General features: G+C 44.4%; 3 protein-coding genes across 3 annotated transcripts in view; 2 read left to right on the forward strand and 1 right to left on the reverse strand.

Moving 5' to 3' along the window:
* The first annotated feature begins 38 nt into the window (after window positions 1-38).
* On the forward strand, window positions 39-8,207 carry LOC142365585 (stAR-related lipid transfer protein 6-like). The gene is made up of 7 exons (XM_075446483.1): window positions 39-94; window positions 691-784; window positions 934-983; window positions 3,982-4,108; window positions 5,324-5,441; window positions 6,517-6,610; window positions 6,931-8,207. The coding sequence occupies exons 2-7, from the start codon at window positions 695-697 to the stop codon at window positions 7,082-7,084; spliced, it is 633 nt and encodes a 210-aa protein (XP_075302598.1). The 5' UTR covers window positions 39-94; window positions 691-694; the 3' UTR covers window positions 7,085-8,207.
* On the reverse strand, window positions 8,110-17,773 carry LOC142365584 (DNA polymerase iota-like). Its single transcript, XM_075446482.1, has 10 exons — window positions 17,676-17,773; window positions 16,792-16,914; window positions 15,968-16,132; window positions 15,425-15,577; window positions 14,204-14,440; window positions 13,338-13,516; window positions 12,981-13,072; window positions 11,360-11,493; window positions 10,173-10,375; window positions 8,110-9,074 (listed from the first exon to the last, which is right to left on the reverse strand). Exons 3-10 carry the CDS (start codon window positions 16,062-16,064, stop codon window positions 8,256-8,258), a joined length of 1,914 nt encoding a protein of 637 aa, XP_075302597.1. The 5' UTR covers window positions 16,065-16,132; window positions 16,792-16,914; window positions 17,676-17,773; the 3' UTR covers window positions 8,110-8,255.
* Window positions 17,774-18,366: 593 nt separating this feature from the next.
* Window positions 18,367-19,100, forward strand: part of LOC142365559 (methyl-CpG-binding domain protein 2) — a 50,109-nt gene continuing 49,375 nt past the window's right edge. The window contains exon 1 of the mRNA XM_075446429.1: window positions 18,367-18,571. Coding sequence (XP_075302544.1) covers window positions 18,459-18,571 — 113 coding nt within the window. The 5' untranslated portion in view covers window positions 18,367-18,458. The remainder of the gene's footprint in view (window positions 18,572-19,100) is intronic.

The following is a 19,100-nucleotide window of genomic DNA, read 5'->3' on the forward strand; positions in this document are numbered from 1 at the left end:
GGGGACTACATCTCCCGGCATGCCCCGCGGCGGGAAGGCGGGAAGGCGGGGCGGGGCCGGGACCGGTGCCTTCAGTCGGTGCCGCGCCGGTGAGGTGAGTGCGAGCTGCCGTTGTCTCTTCTTTCTCGCGTCCTGAGCCCCGGTAGAGAGTGGGGTAAGATGGGGTAGGGGGCTGCCAGGCAGGCTGTTCGCCGCCCCTCGCCTCAGGGCTGACTCCGCGGGGCTGGGGGTTCCTCCGGCCAGGCCTTCGAGTGGGTTGCAGGGGGTGGAGGGCCCGGTCCCGGGGGCGGCTGTGGCAGAGGCCGGCCCCGCAGAGGCTGAGGTGCGAAGCGAGTTTGGTGCGAGAGGCTGGGGATAAACTGCGTGAGGAGGGGAGGTTTTACTGGGGAGCGATGGTGGCTTTCATCTGGGGCGACTGGTGTGTCTCCACGGATGCTGCAGTTCACTCTCAAGATCCACATCAGCAGCTACTTCTTGGTAGCCCAGACTGGAAGTCTGTTAAAGAACTTTCTTTAAATAATGGCTATATTTTTCTGAAATTCAATATAATGAAGGAGTTAATTTCATAGAAATACCCAGTTAACGTACACTAAACCCTGTGGAAAGGACACAGGAGTGAGCCCTGTGTTTTTTTGCTCTTTAACGAGTGCTTTTATCAGATACCAGCAAGCTGTTTTTAAATCTTTACAGGTAAATGGACTATAAGAAAGCTGCCGATGAAGTTGCGGAAAAAATTTTATTGTACAGTCAAGATACTTCAGGATGGAGAGTGATTAAAGTTTCAGTAAGAAAATACTAGTTAATATTGTGTATGAAGTTATTTTTATTAACTACATTTTGTTGCAAAAAGTGTTTAAAACTGTTTTCCTTTAAGAAATAGTTGACAACTCTTTATCAACTGCTAAGTTTTTATTTTCTTTTTTCTGCTTTGAGAAAAATGTTACCGTTTCTTCAAAGCCTTCAAAAGAGTATGAAGGAAATATGTAAGTATTTACATTTTGTTTGTCACTGTAATGAATAACAACCTCGTCTTTGAGAAGCTACACCCAAGATTGAAATGGAAAAGTTGATCATGTTCTGTGCTTTGTGAAAGTGTGAAGTTTTAGCTTTGGTAGCTGTAGCGAAGATTTTTGTGTTACAGTTACACTGGGTCAGCAATAGGGCTGGAATACAAGAGATGGATTTCCAAAGCAATTTTCAAATGTGCTATGAAAATTAAATATTATATAATACTGTATAACACTAATATGGCATAAGTAGATATGGCATCACAGTTTTGGCCTGAAGTCAGAAACTCTTCCTGGTGAAATATTCAAGCCATTACATCTTAGCAGCTGGGCTTTGCTTTTCACCCCTTCATCTGACTGATACTCACACATGCAGGTGTGCTTTCACTCTTGCTCTGCCTTATCAGTCCTTTGTACCTTTTTCTTTCTGGCACCCAAAACTGAGTTAACTGTACTGAGAATAAGAAGGTTATATCATCTCCACAGCAGCAACTTCACCTGTCCTTCCTGCTCTTGAGTGATGAGTTCAGCGCTGTTGTTAAGCAACTAGACTTGGCCCAAAGGGTGGAGTTAGGCGAGGCAGACTAACCTGATGTCACAGCTTACTGTCACTGAGAGAGTTGGCTCTGCTCTTTGCATTCCTCCTCTCCTGGCTCTGCAATCCTCACCCTTGTTTGTGGTGGCTGTGGTACTCAGCTGGTTGTTTACAAGCTGATTCAGATCATTAAAGCAGGGGGGGGAAAAAATCACTTAAGAGAAGCGTGCAAAATTGGAGGAAAAGACGACACTTGCAACATGTCCTTAGCTTCTCTCTCTTTTTTTTTTTTTTTTAAATGCCTAATGGGTATGAAATTACATTAAATGCCAGTCTAGACAGATAGGCAGTAGAGAAAATTTGCTCCGACTATGATGAGATGTTTGTGATTAGTGGTATTCTAAATCCAGAAGTCTTGCATGGTTGTCTAATTATTTCTGAAGGTTTGAGCAAAGAAGGTATTAATTTCAGAAGACAATGCTGTATCACTAGTGTTACAGAAGAATTACTCTATTGTCATGGAAAATAGCTATAATAGTTCATTAGAATATGACAAAAGTACTATTCTCAATAAGAATTTGCATACTTTGTATGTAGTATTATTATTATATTTCTGATCTTATTTCAGTACAGGTGCGTGTGAGGGAGTGAGAGTCTGGTTGCTTAGAATTCATGAGAACGTGCCTGATGTTTCTGTGGAGGAGAAAAGATACGCTGTAGTCTGTCAGGCATGAAGCCATTTTCAGTTATACTCAGATCTTTATATAGCAAATTCTTTGCAGTCAGGAAAAGCATTATCTATCGTGCTTTGTGCTGTTTGGTACAGGGAGCCAGAATCTTTCATTCATTTATTTTTGTACAAATCTTTGTCCCATTAACAAGCAGCACTGGTCGGTAGCATCTTTTGTGAAGGAATACTAGCTGTTTGTAGGAGCAAAAGTATAGGTGTTCCCATTTACAGTTTGACATTGAATATTTATGAAGTGTATCACAAATGCCAGTTTCTTTTTTACTTGGCAGGAGTATTAACGTTTTGCTTTACTCGCTAAAAGAAATCAGTGTGGGGTCTGGTAGTTAAAAGCAGTAGAGGTCATTGCTTTGGTCAGGTGAAGTATTTTCAGCAGAGTTCAGGGAGGCATTAAGGTGGTTGTTCAAGGCTGAATAGGATTTCTTTTGGAATTGTGTCACCTAAGCTCAAGAAATGAGGCTATGTGTTTCAGTTTGTCTAAGATAGTGAGACTAGATTTGGTGATCCAAGCGATCTTTACCAGGCTTACTTCCTCTTTTCCCAGTGTTCCCAATAACCCCCTGTAAAAACTGGAAATTGAGATTTGGCACAAGTGTGCCTTTTCTTGTATTCTAGCAACTGTGTCTTTCAGAAGCCTTGCCTGGAAAAAGTCCTCCTGATTAACAACTCGCACTGAGTTTAGGAGAGAAGACATTACGGGATGCAGGCGAGAGCTGCTTAGGAGATTGATAAACAGAAGTTCATGGGAGTTATGGAAATAAAGGGTGTATCCAGATACTAATATGCTGGGTTTAACTGGTCCTGCCACAGCCTACATTAGCTGTTTTTGAGTTGCCATTAAGATGTTTGCCATCGCCATTGGACCCAGTTAGTGGAGAAGCAAGTTTCTGGAGTAGTCGTAGACGCCCACACTGTGCTCGCTCCACCAGGGCAGTAAGTGGTGACAAGAGCTGCTGCTGCAGCGGGAAGAAACAGGTCCGTGATTTTGCAGGGCTTCTGTGTTTGCACTCTGCTATCTTTCCTCTTTCTGACTTATGCTCATGCATCATCAGGGTCTGTAAATCTGATTTCATGTTTCTTAAACTGCTTGCAAGCGTAGTCTCCTTGGAGCTTATCTGCTGTCACGCAGCATCCTTCACCTTTGATTTGATTGCTGTCAATCACTACCGTAGTGATTCACAGTTTCTCCAGGAACTAGGTGTGAGAATTACCAGTATTAGTGAGTGGTTCCCATCGTTAGAGGAGTTTCCTATTTCCTTGTGAGAGGCCCCTCTTCCCCTCTGTGAACTTTCCCTTGAACTCCTCAGAAGGTTATGAACAAAGGTTGGAGGAATGCCAGGAGGTGCTAGTTCTTAAATAGTGAGAAGATTTGCAATCAGTGCCAAAATGGATTGAAAGCATCTATATAGAAAAAATAACAGATTATTTAAATTAGCAGGTTCCTAGCTAATCGCTCACAAATAATTCACTTAAAATGTGCGGTGTCAAGAATGTAATGGTCTCAAAAAAATGTTACAGAATAACAGTTTTTATTACTAGTTGAATTTTAATCAATCCATCAAATGCAGTTACATTCATGTGCTTTACCTCATTATAGCCTGACATCTCCAACTGCTAGATGCTTATTATCGTATAACTTATTTTTCCAGCTCATAAATGTGAATTCAATATCTGTTTCTTACACAATCTAGATACCGTGGAGAAGGGATAATTAAGGAAGTCCCTCATAAGATTATTCCTTTTATGTATCTCCCTGAACATCGAAACAAATGGGACAAAGCATTGCAATCTTACAAACTGTTGGAAAAGATTGACCAGGTAATACAATAATTTAATACAAAGATTTTTTAAATCTTCCTGCATGAGTTATGGTGACTAAAAAGACCTCTGTTGGGACAAAGAAAGCTCTAAATATGAAATACATTGTATGTTGCTAATAACTTCTAAATCTGCCACTTGAGTGAAATGGGTACAAAATGCGTCCCTCCTGTTAGGAGTTAAATATTTATTGTGAAATAAATGTCCTCAAGCATGCCAAGAACTCGGTCTGTGGAAAACAACAGAAGTCTCCACCAAGAGTAGGGTGAGACACAATGCCAACAACAGGCAGGGAAAGCTCCGCTCTCACAGTGAGCGTGGTTTATACGGATGCAAAAAAATCACCAAAGTCAAGGGCAGCATGGAAGTTGAATTAATGCTGTGCTGGTGCTGTGGAGTGTCGTGTGTTCAGAATTCCAGTTGCTCTGGGCTTTGTCTTGGGCACTCTGGAAACCCAGAACTCGGAATTCCTGGGAAGAGTATCAGTTCTGTGTTAGCTGGCTTTGAGCTGGACAAGGTCCTGTGCAGCCTGCTGTAGGTGACCCTGCTTCGGCAGGAGGGTTGGGCTAGATGACCCACAGAGGTCCCTTCCAACCCCTACTGTTCTGTGATTCTGTGAGCTGACCACTGGAGAGAGATGGCCCTGTGTAGAGAGAGAGGTCTTGGAACGTATTACACACGTATGAATGACTCAAGTGTATAAAGTACTCCCTAAACCACAAAAAAAATGCTCCCCTTTTTGTCTTCCCTGAACCTCTCTCTCTTTCCTCTGCCTGGATCCACTCGAATTGGTCAGATGTTAGTATGTAGTGGTACACCCATCCGTATCTTCTTTGCTGTTTTTGGAGCTGAGTTAGTTTGACAGATTCTATGCCTTTGTCCTAGAATGCAATCTGTATTTTAATGCAAACGGGCATTCTAGCTCCACTAAATGTGGATACTAAAGGTGCACATTTTGAGTTTTTCCGCACAGAAACTGTACTCCTGCCTAAATCTAGGCCAGAAGGAATGGCAGTGAATCCCTGTGCTGTGTCACTGAAGATCCCTTTCATGGCTTTCATTAGTTCAGCACTAACTGGATATGCGAACGTTGTCTTATGCTAACAAATAGGAATCCGTTATTCTCATTATTCAGCATGGAATGCTGCTTTGCTAATTAAATAAAACTTAGCTTCTTACGTATTAATTAAAAAGATGACTTTTACTTACTTGTAGGACACTGGTATATACCACAGTGTAACACACAGTTATGGTATGGGACTGATTTCATCAAGGGATTTTGTTGACCTGCTGCATGTTAAACAATACCCTGGGGGTATCTTTACAACTAACTGTAAGTTGCATGTAACTACCGCTTTCGTTTTTTGGCTGCCTTCTGAAAATCCTAAAGTGAATGGCTGCAGAGTAAGTTCTGCAGCCTAATCCCAGCACAGAGTACCTTGCTCTGTGTGTGGCTTTACTGATGTGAACAGTCCCCTCCTGTTTATCACCAAAACAGAGTTATTTTTTTAATACTGAAACTATCAACATTGATCTTCAGAGAAAATACTGTGTTCTTTGTTTATTCTCTTATTATGTCTTTGAAAAATTGAAAAAATGTAGTAGTAGTAAGAGGAAGCTAGAATTTATTATTTCACTCTATAAATTCAGTGCTTATTTAGTAACAATTTTGTGTATTTAGATGGTTTCCTGGCCAAAAGCTACTTGCCTAGTATGGAATTCTCAGAGGGAATTGCTAATTTGCCCCATCTTTGATTCCCTTTGAGTTTGGCTCTGTGAACTTACACAAAATGTCAAATGATTTAATATTACAACTCTGTGGCCAGACAGGAAAATATCTCAGGGCTACTTAATTTCTGTGCTCATCTTTTTCCTTTGTGGGGATCTTAGTACATGGAAGAAAACTTTCTTCATCTTGAACCTTTTTTGCCTTATTGTTTTTTTGATGCCATGGCCTTGTAAGACTTTCATTATGCAAATATAATAGATAACAACCCCTCCCAACTACTACTGTGCATGTGTGCAGCTGTTTCCTCATCATCTCTGCACTTGAGTTTATTAATTAATGACATCTGCTGACGAACTGACTTGACTTCTTTGTCCAGAACTAAGCCACACCTCAGCACTTAGGTATGTGTGTTTACGGCTCAAGGATAATATGTTGGGGTACGCCTGCCCAAACATCTATAGAAACTTTTACATGTGTTGAATTACTCACACAAATATTTAATGTCCTTTAGGTGTTTTGCATACAATTGCTAAACACACGAGTGACCACACTGTGAGATCTTTTACTGTCCTATAGCAGTTGGAGTAGTTTGTTTTTAAAAGGTATTTTTGAGTCGTACGATCGACGTACATAAGCATAATTAATTTGATTTTGCTCTTTGTGTGTGGTGACTTAAAAGCTGTCAGCGTGGAATACTCCAGCTGCCCTCCAGCTCCCTCTTGTGTCCGAGGCTATAACTATCCCTGTGGATATGTGTGTTCTCCTTTGCCTGAGTAAGTATTTAAAGCCCCCTTACAGCATCTTTGGTTACTCAGTTCTCTATAAAAAGCTTAAAATTTACTGGACCACACAGTTGGGGTTTTTAAATTTTATTTGGACAGTTTTATTCTGGGGAATCTTTAGAGTTTTGTGCAGATCAGTTTTGTAACTCAGACTGTCTTTTGAAACAAACTAAACTTGGACATCCTCCACTTTTCCACAGTAGTAACTTCAACAGAGATGAACTATAAACTGTAAACTCTTGTACATCTCAGTAAGTTTCACAGCAAGAGTAGCAAGTGCTAACTGAAGGATTTTGCTCCTTTCATCCCAGGAATCCAGAGCATTCTAAGCTGGTTGTATTTATTCAGCCACAACTAGGAGGAATGCTTCCCTCTTCTGTAGTGGAGACAGCATTACCTGCTACTCTCATCAACTTAATCACTGACACGAGAGCTGGACTGCAGGGCTTGAAGGACCGTAATTAAATGTAAGTGGAAAATAATAACCACTTAAATCACATGCGTCTTTTACTTGGATTCATTTTTAAAGTAGATGATGAAGTTTACTTTAATGGTGGTTTATGTGGAAACGTGTAAAGCTTAACAGTTCAAATGGTGAATGTTGGCTTTCTCTGTTCTTGGGAATCATGCAAGAATTTACACTAAAGTGCCATCGAAGCACAGGATGTCGCTTTCAATGTAATCAGGTGATGTTTTGTAATATTTTTGCACTTTATATGCAGGGAATATAATATATACATGCACATGAGAATCTGGTGATAGGAATTATAGCAATGTTAAAATACAGTAGTAAAATATTTTGTTGTAGCTTTAAACACACTTTGATAAATTCTTACCTCAATTATGTACTCGACTGCAACAAGCAAACGTCTTGTGTACTAGAAACTTTAACCATGTTTATTAATTATAAGTGTGCAAGTGTAATTAGCAACTATTTCACTGTTTTGGAATTAAATATTTGAAAAGCTGGATGAATTTGTATACTGCATCTCATTAAAAGCTGCTCTTTCTACACTGAGTTGTTTGTCATTTTCTGAATCCTGGGCACCAAACCTAACAATTTTTATATGCTGACTAATTTCCAGGAACAAGATGAGATATGATTCATTTGGAAGTAATCTTTTCCATTGCCCCTTAGTGTTTCTGGTACCTCTAGTTACGAGTTAACTGGAGGAAATCGTGACAGCCAGGTGAATAGTAGTTTCCATTAGCAATCATAGAAACAGTGGTGCAAATTAAAGAACAGTGTGAAAATTGCTTTCATCTTCTCTGCTCAATCCCTTCCCAAGCTGTTAGAAACAATTAACTGCATACATAGTGTAACTTAATGCAAATGCAAGTAAAAATTCCTTCCCCCCAGTCAGCATGTTAAGGTATTAATATTGAATACTAAAATATGTTTGCACATGGTAATATGTTTAGGAGAACTAAAGATTCATCAGATAAATGTCAATTTATAAGAAAGAAAAATAAGATAAACTAATTACTACTTAAACAGAGTCACCAGCAGGTTTTATGTCAAAAGTTGTCAAAATAAGTTTTTAATATTCATGTCTTTACAATTTACAATAAACTTTTCAGAACTGAAGTGCCTTCAAGTGCTGATTCTTACAGCGTCGCGATTATGGAAAGTGTTTCATTGTGGCTTAAAATATCTTAGCAAACTGTTAGACTGTGATGAACATGGTGCTGTATTCCTCCTTCCTTTATTTGTTTTAGGCTTTTCAGGGGCTTTATCTGTCGATGTTTTGGACACAGGTTGCAGATTCTTCCATTCAGCTAGCAGTTCATCTTGCACATCTGCAGGTAGTTCATAAAAAGTCTTTGTGTCAACATTAGGAGGAAACACAATTTCTGCTTGCCTGCTGAAGGCTTTATCCTCAGAAGTTGTTTCAAAGGGCTGCTCATCTTTATCCAAGACAGGGACACGCAGAACAGTTCCACCAGCTTCCAGAGATGAGAGATCTCTCCCTCTGAAGTTCAGAGAGTCTCTAGGTTGTTCTTCTGTACTGCTGCTTGTCAGTGTGCTTCCAGGGTACTCGGCAGAGCAGCTGGCCCTGGAGCTGTGTGCCAGAGCAGCTGCTGATTGAGGAGCCGATGCGAGATGTGTACCGCACCCTGCAGAGCGCGTATCGCTGCCTAGTCCCTTAGAATCTGGGCAAGGGCTGTACACCTCTTCTGCAAAACACACCGGTGGCTGCCCCGAAACATTCTCAGTAGGGATTGCTTCTGGTTTTTGAGAAATAATTTCTTGTTGAATATCTTCTGGAAGTTCCCTGAAGACTTCCTGGTCAATATCACCAAGAGACAAATGAAGTGGGAAGTCGGGAATTCCTGCTTTTTTTATATTGCTGCTCTTTTCCTCTGAAAGCTTCCTAGTTTTTGTACTTCCAGTTCTGTTGCAGTTCTGGTTCCAAGAAGCGCTTCCCTCACCTTGGGAGACATCATCTACTTCCTGTGGCAAAAAACGTACATAACAGCATAAGTATGTTCTGTGTATCCTACCAATTACTAAGCACTACTTTACCAACAGATTTGTTCATTAACAGACAGTAATTTTTTTTCCTTATGATTGGTAGTGTTTTTTAAAATCTAATTTTCAAACATAGACCTTAAAGTACACACACGTAGGAATAGTTTTCTTATTTTAAAGTAGCAAATACCTTGAAGTTATGTTTTATTGCTTTAAAACTGCTTTAGAGTACATGGTATGATGTTACCCATCATATTCCTGAGCAGCTGAGAATCAGCCAAGTGTATTAACATGCAAAATTGCTATGTCAAGACAAAACTAGTAAATTCATTACACAACATAATTTTGAAGTTAGTAATTTTTTGTATTATGTGCTGAAAGCATCTTGTGGAGATCCTTGTCAGTGTTTCCACAGACAGCTCCTGCGCTGTGTAGCACATGCAGTTGGGAGGCAGCAGGTGGCTTCAGTTCCAAGCAGGAATTAGAAGCCCACTAGATCAGAAGCTAGTGCTAGTGGCCAATACAGCATTAAATCTTTGATTCATTCCTGGTCTGAACAGGGAGACTTGAGAATGCATAGGAAGGGAAATAATCACTGTGAAAGTATCTGAATAAAAGCAACAAGGTAAATTACAAGCAACTTTAAGGAGATTTTAGTCTAAGGTAAAAGATGCTTCAGTATGACAATATCCGAGTAAGGGGCCTGTTGTTTCACAAATGCTTAATAACGGGCAGATCTTGCTGAAATGAACAGTCAAATTTGGAAATTATTTTTCAGAAGACACAAGTTTGGATTTCTCCCTTAGTGAATTCTGCTGCCTTCAGTTAAGGGGCTTGACAACCTAGCCGGCTGTCCCATTCAAGACAGTGTTAGATCTCTTTGAAGCAGTCTGTCTAATGAAAGAAAACAAGTAAAACCTGCTCAGAAGACCCCACTTAAATACTCATTTTTACCAGGTGAATAAGACTTTTATGATCCTAAAAATTCCAAAGCAGTTAACGTTTAAATCTGTATAATAAAGACAGAAATATCTCAGAACTTTCTTATCAGCAAATAGTTTTCTGTATCTTCCAGCTTACCCGGACACGTTTACCAGAGCCTGATGGTGGTGACATCTGCTTTAGATAGAAACCAATTGATCCTTTCTTGCTGCTAGGAAGATCTTTGAGGTTGGAGAAGCAGACATTCAAAAGGGTAAGGTGAAATGGTAGATCTACATCTATCATCTTTCGAAACAGTTTCATTAGTATATCGACCAATGGGGGTATAATGTTGCTGCCTTCTGAAAGAAAAAAGGTTGAAAAAACCCGATATATAATAAAGAATAACTGGCTGAATAAGATTGATTTAAATAGCAAAGTACAAAGGCAAGCACTGCGAAAGGCTTCCAAAATAATCTATCCTTATAGTCATTAAGATGTTCATTCTGCCCTGTCAGGTATGTCCTGAACTAACAGACTTTTTTTCACCCTTCAGTAAAAATGTCACACCTGTGACATTAGAAAAGAATTACAGAATAGAAGCCAAGCGGAATAGATGTAAAAAATGATCTAATTCTAGCAGAAAGGGCCTTTATAGGGCCACGTAGGTATGTAACATTACCCCACCATTGGTAATAACACGGTTTATTGGAGTTCGCGTGACTCTATGAGCTGACAGTAATTGTTAGTCTCCTCTGATGTGGAAGTCCAGTAGCAACTGAGAAGTGAGAAGCTACTCAGACTTTCGATAGCTTCTCTAGGACTGTGAGAAGTAATTCCCTGAAGTCAGGGAACAGTGATTCTGTGTGCTGACACAGCAGTGATCCAGATTTATTTCCTCACCCCAATCTGAATCAAGTGTCAAATGAATTGCAGTTGCGGGTTGGTCTCAGAAGGATGAGAGCCATTATGTTACTAATTTTCAGAGGTACATCCATTTTATTACGTAATAAAACTGAGAACATAATTCAAATCCCTAATAGAGAAAAGCAGATTATTAATCTGGGAAGCAACCCCCAGTCACCCTTTCTCACACCACCAAGAAATTTATTGCCAGGAATGCGGCCAGACTGGGTTAAAACATGGTAGTAACATAGAAATTATTCCTACAGTGAAGTTCTAGACATTTTTAGTATATCTCATCAAGCTATATCCATTAAAAGTAATGGAAAAGTTTCCAAATATTAAGTGTAGGGAATATTATCATGACATTAAGTAACAGAATTTTACAGAGAAGTTAGGTGGCAGCAGCACAGAGCTGATACTTTCAAAAATTCTTAGTTTACCTTTTCCAAATTTCTGGATGAGTTGAGGTGGAACAGGACACTGGCGACTTTCCCGGTTAAACCATTTATCGGTTGGGGAGAACTGGCGAATGGTCAGTCTTACTGTGTGTGGTCGTCTTCCATCTTTGTGTATCCTACGGAGCGTGAATGTGCATGCAGCAATAAGCATTACTACAAGCATTTCTCAGAGAGTCTGTGCAAACTGTCACAGCACCGAGGTTAGACAGTCAAACTGAGCGTTACAGATCTCTCCCGAATTCAGGCTTTACTCCGCTGATGATACAGGGAATTTTGGGTCCTAGCTGGTTCCCTTAATTACCCGTAAGTTAGAAGTTCAATACAATTCCAAGAGTCTTCCGCTGAACTGAAGGGGAAAATTAAGTGGGTCGGTCTGCAATACTGCCACGTTTCAATGTTTAATATATTAAAAGTAATATAGTCTTTGTAGTTACATCCTGTATAATCCTAAGCTTTTAGCTGCTCTTTTTGCCTTTCAAGGAAACATCCCCACTTTCGCAGCAAAAGGTTAACTGGCTTTTGGAAGAGTGGTAAGAAACAAAGTATGCAATTGTTTGTTTCCCTCTCCAAAGCCACTGGGGAAGGTGTTTTCCCTACAAAAAAAAAATTTCTCAGTTCTACAAGTTGTAAACAAGATAGGACACACAGTCTCACTTTTGTGATAACCGAGCAATGTCTGAGATGCAGACGAAATACTGCTTGCCCACAATGTTAATATAACTAATATGGATATATCTATCGTGAGACTTACATAGACGTGGGGACAGAAAACCTTAAGACTTCTAGGTTATGTTAGGGCTTGGAGAGGCATGCAGAGAATACTAAAATACTTAGAGGAAAAAAATAATCAAGAACTAACAGAGGACACAAAGGCTATTCAGGGCTGATGCAAAGAGGCTTTCAAAAATCAGAAGCTGAAGCATGGCAGAATAGGAAACACAGTTCACTGCTGCTAGAATATTACTCCTTTTCATTACTTTTTATTAAGTAAAGAAAATCATAGGAGAGAAAGGGAGGATAGGAAAGTCACAGTAGTCAAGACATGAGTAAATGCATCCTCCTGCTGTGCTGGTGTTTTTCTCAAGTATCTTGGGCTTGGATACTGCCTGGATTCACAAGGCAGGGGAAGGAGGAAGAAATGAAAATGTTCTTTCAGACTGACAGAAAAATAAGTTGTGGAACAGCAGACATGCATAAATGGTGATCTCCAAGGGTCTGAAAATAGAAAGTCACTTACGGAAAGAGAAGGAAAACCTAGGATCCTTCACAGAGATGCGTGAAGATGCACTAAATACTGTGATGTGCAACCAAAGCAACAGGGATCAGCAAATGGAACATGCAAAGATCTTTATCAGAGAAGCTGCATAGGAGTGGAAGGGCTGGGGGCAAGCCAAGAGACAGGGCAAGAGGAAAGGGGCAATACAGCAGGACAGTCCATGAATGGAGACAAAGACCAAAGGGGAAGTTGGACATGCAGGTGCTGTTGCTATAAATGCATTTTGTTGAGAGAACAAGTATAGAGTACGAGACAAACCTAACATATGCTTCAAGTCCCTTCAGGTCACAATTTCAGGCATCAAAAAGAGCTACTGAGGACAGTCACCTGTCTAAGAGGTTAGGAAGCAGTTCTTCAATTTTCTCTTTAACTTCTGCTTCTGATGAACATTTTTTGAAGGAATCTTCATCACTAAAGGACTAAAAAAACCCATTAGTCCTTTCAGTTTTGTAGTTACTTCAAAATTCTGAAGAGGAAGTATCACAATTAAGTGTGTAGAATTAACACCAAGATATCTTTGACACTCAGAGCTCAGCTGAATTTCAGGAGAATTATACATTAATTGGGTTGTACTAGAGAACACATACAAGAGTGCACTGTTTTGGTTAGTCCAGCAAAGCTGCATAAAACTAAAAGCCATTTTTCTTGCTCTTTATAAAAAGTATTTCGGTACAATACTTGTACCTGAGGAGGGCCTGACGGAGTCACAGGGGAGTCATCTTCTCCGTAGCTGAGTTTTTGGATACGCTGAGCAACAGAAACCCCTAGTTCCTTCTCTAACACAGCAGACGGAAATGCCTGGAGCTCACACACGTTCCTAACACCCAGCCTTTCAAGATGTTTGGTTGTTTTGTAGCCAATGCCTAAACAAAATGTGTAGTAAAAATACACAGAAAACTGAATATATATACACATATATATGTATATATATATATATAAAAAGTGCCCACCCACATAGTACTAACACTTTCACTACTGCAGTGCAGATGTTTTGGTAACACTTTTGGTCAGTTTCTCTTGGAGTTTTAGACTCTGCCATTAGAAAAGCCATCCTGGGACACTGCAAAGATCTGCCTGTAAGCCTGCAACAGCGCTTCCTGGCCAACAGCACAGTGTCAGTGTAGAATAATTAGGAGAAGTATTTCCTCAGAGTATTCTGTCGGGTTCCAGTAGGCTGTTTTAATAACTGTCAGTAGGTTTGCAATCAGCAAGTTTAGAAAAGTTTATATTTAAAACCTAGTATCAACCACAATGTTTGGACTTCTATAAGATTAAACTGAGAGTTTAGTATTTTTGAAGGTATCTTGTAGACTGTTGCAACACATTTCTGTCAACCGAAAATTAAGAAAACCAAAGTCCTTTAATTCCTTCTGCTAAACAAAACTCAATTTATGATAAAAAAGCACACCCTCAACACATACCTGCACACCCCACTGCCTGCCTGCGAGATCAAGATTTTAAAATTGTCAGCTAGAATTTTTTCAGTAATTTTTCTTATCTTAAGAGTGTCAGTGTGCTCTCCTTGTCTATGCTCATAGAACCCTGCTTACCAGGCACTTTTTGGATGTGCTCAAGGCTGCGGATGAGATCTTGACTGCTTTCAGGCAGAAGAACCGTTTGCTGATTTGGCTTAAAGGTCCCAGATACCAGTTTAGAGAGCAGTTTGTTAGAGGCCACTCCCGCACAGCCTGTGAGGCCCAGTCTCGTGTATACGGCTTCCCTGAACTCTTCTGCAATCTGAGATCCAATAACTAGTCTTACATGCGCTGTGTCATGCAAATTGATAGCTGCAAAGGAAAAAGAAAGCAGTGTTCAGTATGTAAACGGTCGCCTAGTTAGCTAATTCTTTAGATTTAGGTGTTTCTTACATTGCTTTAGAGCAGTACAAGAAGGTACGGTCTCATGGGTCAAGTGGTATTGCCACAGCTTCTGTATCCAAGTTTAACCTCGCTGCTACCTCCCAAAAACCCTGGTAAAAGGGAGACTGCTGCTGTCCAAAACCAGGGGCATACTGTCCAGGAAGCATAATGTTTAGGGAGTGTTTTAAATATAAAATACAGTATCAGAGAAAAGTGTTAAATATGACAGACTCTTGTACTGATGTAACGAAAGTAGAGATTCACAAATCTTTACTGGAGGGCTGCCTTGCAGCTAAGCCTTTATTACTCACACGCAAATGCCAAGTGAGGAAAAGGGCTGTGCAGGCATTTCCCTCCTCTCCGAGCCATATTCAAAGCCATCGCAATAGCTCAAAGTCCAGAAGAAAACCCAACTGCTCTCCTTCCCAGTGCACAACATGGGCAGCACGGCATAGCTACTGTGTTCACGTTTGATGATGGATGAAGCAGCTCAGTCAGCTGCTTCGGTCTCAGTAAGTCTATTCCTGACCTAATGGCTACAGCAACGTTGTTTTTGTTTTCATTCGTTGAAAAACTCATTCAATTTTGCCAGACATTCAAGCTCAAAGAAAATTCTGTGTCTTAGTACAGTAAAAGTACTCTAAAGAAAAAAAAATAAAGGACAATGAAAATCTGTTCTCCCAAATCACTGTACATGCTTATCTACCGCTGAGATTTATTTTCAGTACTGTTTAATTAGAACGCTGATTCACGTTTGCGATACGCGTACTCTTCTAACACAGCAGCCAAGCACGGAGCAACCCAGGCTGCCAGCTGTTCAGCTCTGGACAATACTCAGAAGAAGACAGATACTTTGCACGGACCTTCACAAACATTTACCGTAGTTTTCAACGTGGAGAATGTTTCACTCACCTTGGTGCTTGTACACATGGCCAGACACACAGACTCTGCAGCACCCACTTTGCTGGAGCTGGTTTAGTCTTTTCTCGACCATCTCTGTGATATCCACGAAATTTTCATCAAACCCAAGCCTTTCCACCAGGGGACTGAATTCCCCCAACAACTCTAGGAGGAAAAAGATACCCAAGGATAATATGCACGCAACTAATACTCTGAGATTTTGACGTTTGCATCAATCCACAGCTGAGTTCCTATGGACAAGGCACTTATTTAGCAAAGGTGAAGAGGAGGAATATTTCTTCATCCCACCACTACCTCTGTCATCTTTTGCTTTTCTTCTCCCCAAATCTCTTCTTTCTTTCCTCATTTCTTTTTGAAGTTACAGTTCTTAACCTCTGCAGTACTTCCTCCTAAGGAAATCTGTTTCCCAGCTAGGTGGGCTTTCGCTTTTGAGTTATTACTATTTCACCTGCTAACAGTGCTGATGATAAAAGCAGTAATCAGTGACAATCAACGAGAGTAACATTTAATTATGAGATACTGCCAATTCTGTACCTGTAACCTGGTACGACATTTCCCTGTATGGAGTGAGATCTTCTCCATTAACCAGTGTCAGCTGAGGGCACCTCTCCTTAGCATCCTTCACAGACATCAGTTTCTTCACTCCCAGTTTCCTGGCTTCATAGTTACAGGTAACTACGAGGTATTTCTGCTGCACACCTGAAAATAAAGGTCAAATGCGTTTTAAAGTTTAGGTTTCTTGGTACTTGACGGAAAACCACGCTACTTTCGTGCCACTGCAAAGACTGTGGAGCACAAGCTTTCCTCGGAACGCAGCATCGCTGAACCAACCCAGCAGTCTTGTGCAAGACTATGAGGACAGATCTCTTGATTTTGGTTACTGGATGATAAGAAGACTTTAGAACCTTATAGATATTTTTTCCCACTGTAATATCACCCGTACTTTTGGGCCTTTTTAGGCAATCTTACCCGTGAAAGCGCTCTTTACGTACCATTTTACGCTGTGCCTTCCCCACGGATCACAGCCATGACCGACCGCCGCGCGTTCATTCCTTGCTTCTGGACGGAGCGAGGCACGCTTTGAGCGTGACTCTGCCAGAAGGCCCCTGCTCACCTGGGGAGCTCAGCCCTCCCTATGCCCACGCAGGATAGAAACTGCTCAGACACGTCGGCGAGTGCCTCTGTGCCAAGAGGAGTTTCTAATCTTGCCGTCGCACGCAGCCTGGGCTGCCCCTTGCTCGCTCTCGATGCGGTCGCGGCTCCGGCGCGGCGGCCTCCAGCTCACCGCGCAGGCACGTCCCGAGTTTCTCTTGCCTGAACACACATCATCCCCGGATTAACAGGAAGGTAACTCATACCTAAAGGCTTGTCTCGTAATTCGGGATTACGGATCGTTTCTACTTGGGCGTAAAAGCAGTCCAAGTCGATGTGCACGATCACTCTGCGCGCTGCGCTCCTGGCCGGTACGGGCTTGCTGTGGCCTGCAAGGAGAGTAAATGAGCAGATTAAAAGCTACTACCCGCCCGCCGTGTGATTTAGCAATGTTTTAAAAAAATTAATCCATACTAATAAACAGATATTACAAGAAGACTATAAAATTTACAAGTTTTTTACTAATTCAACGCTGCATTCATTCTAGGATTACTTAGGAGCGGAAGCTACCCGTGGCCACTACAAAAACACACAAAAAAACTCCTACTACCAAAACACGCCCGTTTTTGGGGTCAGCTCTACCTGTTTTTCACTGAACCCCTTCAGGACGTCGCTCTGCCGATACAAACCATTCCGCAGCGGAACGCTGAGACTTATTTTTAATCTGTTTCTGTAAAATATTCTGGTTTTAACTCTGCTGCGACAGCTCTGCCGGACACCGGCCGCAGCCAACAGCACCCCCCGCCACCAAACCAACCCGCCCAGTTAAAAGAAAATAATAATTAAAAAAGGGCTTTTATTTAAGCTGGGAAAAACAACCAAACAAAACCCGATTAGTCGCCATCGTCCCCATGCCACCCCGCTCCCTCTGCGCTGTTCCGGGGGCGGTGGGTTTGATGGCGAGGTCTCGAGGGGAGAAGCCAAGTGGGAGCACGGCGTTAATTAATAATTAATTAAGGAGGAACAAGGCGAGGTCGTGGCTGTCGAGGGGAAGCCCCCCGCCCACCCCTTCCACGGGAGCTTTTCTCCCAGGCCCCCGCCGCGGGCTCCTCTCAGCCGCCATCGCTCCCCGCCCGGGGCCCGCGCTCACACGGGGCGGGCGGAGCGGCCCCGCCGGCCGGCTGCGGGCGAAGCCAGTCTTCCTCCTCCTCCTCCTCCTCCTTCCCCTCGTCCCCGCACGGGGCCGGCGGGCCGGGCTCCATGCCGCCGCGGGGCTGACTCCGCCGCGCCGCCCGGCCGCTCCCTCCCAGCCGCCGGCGCCACCGGCCGCGGCCCCGCCCGCCCCGCGGAGGAGGAGGTGCCCGCCCGCCGCGCAGGTCCTAGCGCCGGCCTGCGAGCCCGCCGAGCCCGGCGCCCCGGGGGAGCCCGCGGGAGGGCGGCCGGCTCCGAGGAGCGGGGAACCCCCCCGGGGGGAGACGTGGGCTGCGCTGCGGGGTGGCCGGCGGGGAGAGCTGGTCTCGGGGAAGCTCGGCAGCGAGCGGGGAGGGGTGGGCTCTTCCCTCTCTCCCTCCCTCCCGCGGGATGCCGGCCATGGCAGCCCCCGCCCGCCCCGGCGGCCCCGCCGCGGCCGCTCTGCCCCGCCTCCGGCGCTGCTCTCTATGGTCGGCGGGGGGTTGGCAGCTCCGGCCCCTCTAGGCCGCCGCCGCCGCCGGTTCCGGGGCTCGGCCGCGGAAGCGGGCGCCGGCTGAGGGCTCGGGCGGCTGCGCGCGCAGCCCCGCGCTCCTGGCGCCCAGCCCCGCGCCGCGGCCGCCATCGCCAGGGGGGGTCCCGGGCCCCGGCCGCGTCCGGGAACGACAAAGCTCCCGTCGGGAGAGCCGGGGGCCCGGCGCCCGGCCAGCCCCGGCCCCGCTCGTCCCTCCGCCGCCGCCGGTGCATGGAGAAGCAGGGCAGGATGGACTGCCCCGCGCTACCCCCGGGCTGGAAGAAGGAAGAGGTGATCCGCAAATCGGGCCTCAGCGCCGGCAAGAGCGATGTCTACTACTTCAGGTACGAGCTCGGCGGGGCCCGCTGCCAGCCCGCTCCCCCGGCGGGGACCCCCGCTCCCCTCCCGCCGCCCGCCTGTCAGGGGCCGGTCCCCTCCCGTCATGGCTCCGGGGTGAGGCCGGTGCCCTCCCTCCCATCAGGGCCCGCTGAGGGGAGCGGCCCCCCCCCCGCCTCGCGCCGGTACCGGGAGGAGGAGGAGGGAGCGGGCGGGCGTCTCCCCGCGCCCCGGGGCAGGGAGGGGTGGGCGCGGGCCGGCGGCGGGCCCGGGGAGGTCGGGGCGGGGGGCCCGGGGGTCCCTGGCACCGGCGGGCCGGGCAGCCGGGGAGCCGGCAGCGCTGGGGAGGGGGGGGGCCCGGGGGTCCCTGGCACCCGTGCCTGGCAGCCGGGGGGCTGGAGGCCCCGGGGAGGTCGGGGGGGAGGTCCGGGGGTCCCTGGCACCCGGGCTGGGCTGGTGGGGGGCCCTCAGCCCGGTTTGCCTGCGGGAGGTGAGCGCTGACCCCCGACAATCCAGTCCCGTCCCCCTCCCCAAGAG

The sequence above is a fragment of the Opisthocomus hoazin genome, chromosome W (assembly GCF_030867145.1).
Source record: "Opisthocomus hoazin isolate bOpiHoa1 chromosome W, bOpiHoa1.hap1, whole genome shotgun sequence".
Classification (NCBI taxonomy): Eukaryota; Metazoa; Chordata; class Aves; order Opisthocomiformes; family Opisthocomidae; genus Opisthocomus; species Opisthocomus hoazin.